Source organism: Oryzias latipes, chromosome 11 (assembly GCF_053564925.1).
Source record: "Oryzias latipes strain Hd-rR chromosome 11, Olatipes_Hd-rR_3.1".
NCBI classification, from domain to species: Eukaryota; Metazoa; Chordata; class Actinopteri; order Beloniformes; family Adrianichthyidae; genus Oryzias; species Oryzias latipes.
In genome coordinates this window covers 26,087,581-26,089,158 of record NC_136247.1, presented here as the reverse complement: position 1 = coordinate 26,089,158, position 1,578 = coordinate 26,087,581, and the positions used below count along the sequence as shown (strand labels likewise).

Below are 1,578 nucleotides of genomic sequence, written 5' to 3'. Positions count from 1 at the left end.
TCTGTAAAGGTGAATTTATAGTTTTCCAACATTATTTCATTCAGTTATAACATATGAACCAGTAATTTTATGTTATTTTAACTATTTTTTTTCTGAAAAAAATAAAACTTCCTAGTTTTAAGTTGCAATAATTCTGGAAAAAGATTGTTTTTTGTCATTGTTTAAAGTTTTTGAAAATAAATTACAGATTTTTTTTTAAGTAAAGTCTGAAAATATAATTGTGTGAATTTTTAAACATCTCAAAGTACTCATAGGTGAATATTGTGAAGTAATTTTTAAAAATAAAGTGAACAAGAAGTATCAAGGTCAAATTGTTGCTTTTATTCTCGTCTCATGTCAGAATCTGTGAACTCTGTTAAATATTTTTAACCTTTATGAATCTGCTCAAGGAAATGTTAGACCATATATTGAGACTAATCTTTTAAGAAAATGATTCTGTTTATTATTGACTAAAGAAAACAAGGAATGTGAACATAGTGAATGTCTTTTTCTGTGTTGGGTTGTTATACGTTAAGTGAAGTAAGTTTATATCTCAAAGATCTTTTTCTTATTTTACGTTGAGACTGAAACCTGTTTGTTGATGTGGTTCATTGGTGAAGCTCATCTGTTGCCATGGTTACAGCACCTAAAGAAGGAAGTGAAAGATTGAAAAAAGTGTTAAACTAACTGAAGAAATAAAGCAGCATTTTGCTGCAGGAAGAGTTTCTGTTCTCTTTGGATGATTTCTCACGAACTTGTTTGTGTCTCCTCATGCAGTGGGTCATGTTCCCCCCAAGCTGACAGTGCTGTCCCCCTCCATGCATGAGGGGAAGGCCACACTCCTGTGTCTGGCCAACAATGGCTTCCCTTCAGGCTGGACTCTGTCCTGGAAGGTGGGCTGCAGCAGCATCAGCAGCAGCTGGGAGGAGAGCAGGAGCCCCGGGGTGCTGCAGAAGGACGGCCTCTACAGCTGGAGCAGCACCCTGAGGCTCCCTGCAGACCAGTGGGAGAAGCTGGACTCTGTGACCTGTGAGGCCACCCAGGACTCCCAGACTCCAGTCGTAGAGACTCTGTGGAGAAACCAGTGTTCCTAGTCACCACCTGACTGACTGGAACAATATTATTGTGTTTTTGCTTTTACTGAGATTTCAGCTGCATTGATGTTTTTTTAATCCTTTTTTCTTTGTGGGCTATAAAAACATTTTTATTGGACGTTACTCTTTTGATACTTTCTGCATAATAAAAATTGCTCTCCAAAATTTTTTCTTTTGTAATTTCTTACAAATTTACATTTTAACTAAAACATTAACATCGTCTAATTTCTATCATCGTCTTATAAATTTCAGGACTTCTAAGTTCTGTTGCATTGATGGATGTTAGCCTGTTACTGTCAGATAAAGGTGGGCTACAGTCTAGAACAGGGGTCACCAACGCAGTAACCATGGTCGCCCATGACGGCATGAGTGTGTGTGTGTGGACAGGCTCCGCCCTTTTTTTTTTTTTACTACATTTGAACCTTACCATAATGATTAACAACCAGTAAACTTGTTGCTTTATGCTGCTTCATGGTCTTATCCCCCTTCCCCTCCTATTATCACC

At 37.6% G+C, this 1,578-nt stretch overlaps 1 gene segment (V, D, J or C); it reads left to right on the top strand.

The window, feature by feature from the left end:
• Window positions 1-612: 612 nt before the first annotated feature.
• On the top strand, window positions 613-1,073 carry LOC144995564 (Ig kappa-b4 chain C region-like). The segment is given in 2 exon segments: window positions 613-637; window positions 757-1,073. Coding segments are annotated over 2 exon segments (342 nt in total).
• Window positions 1,074-1,578: the final 505 nt, after the last annotated feature.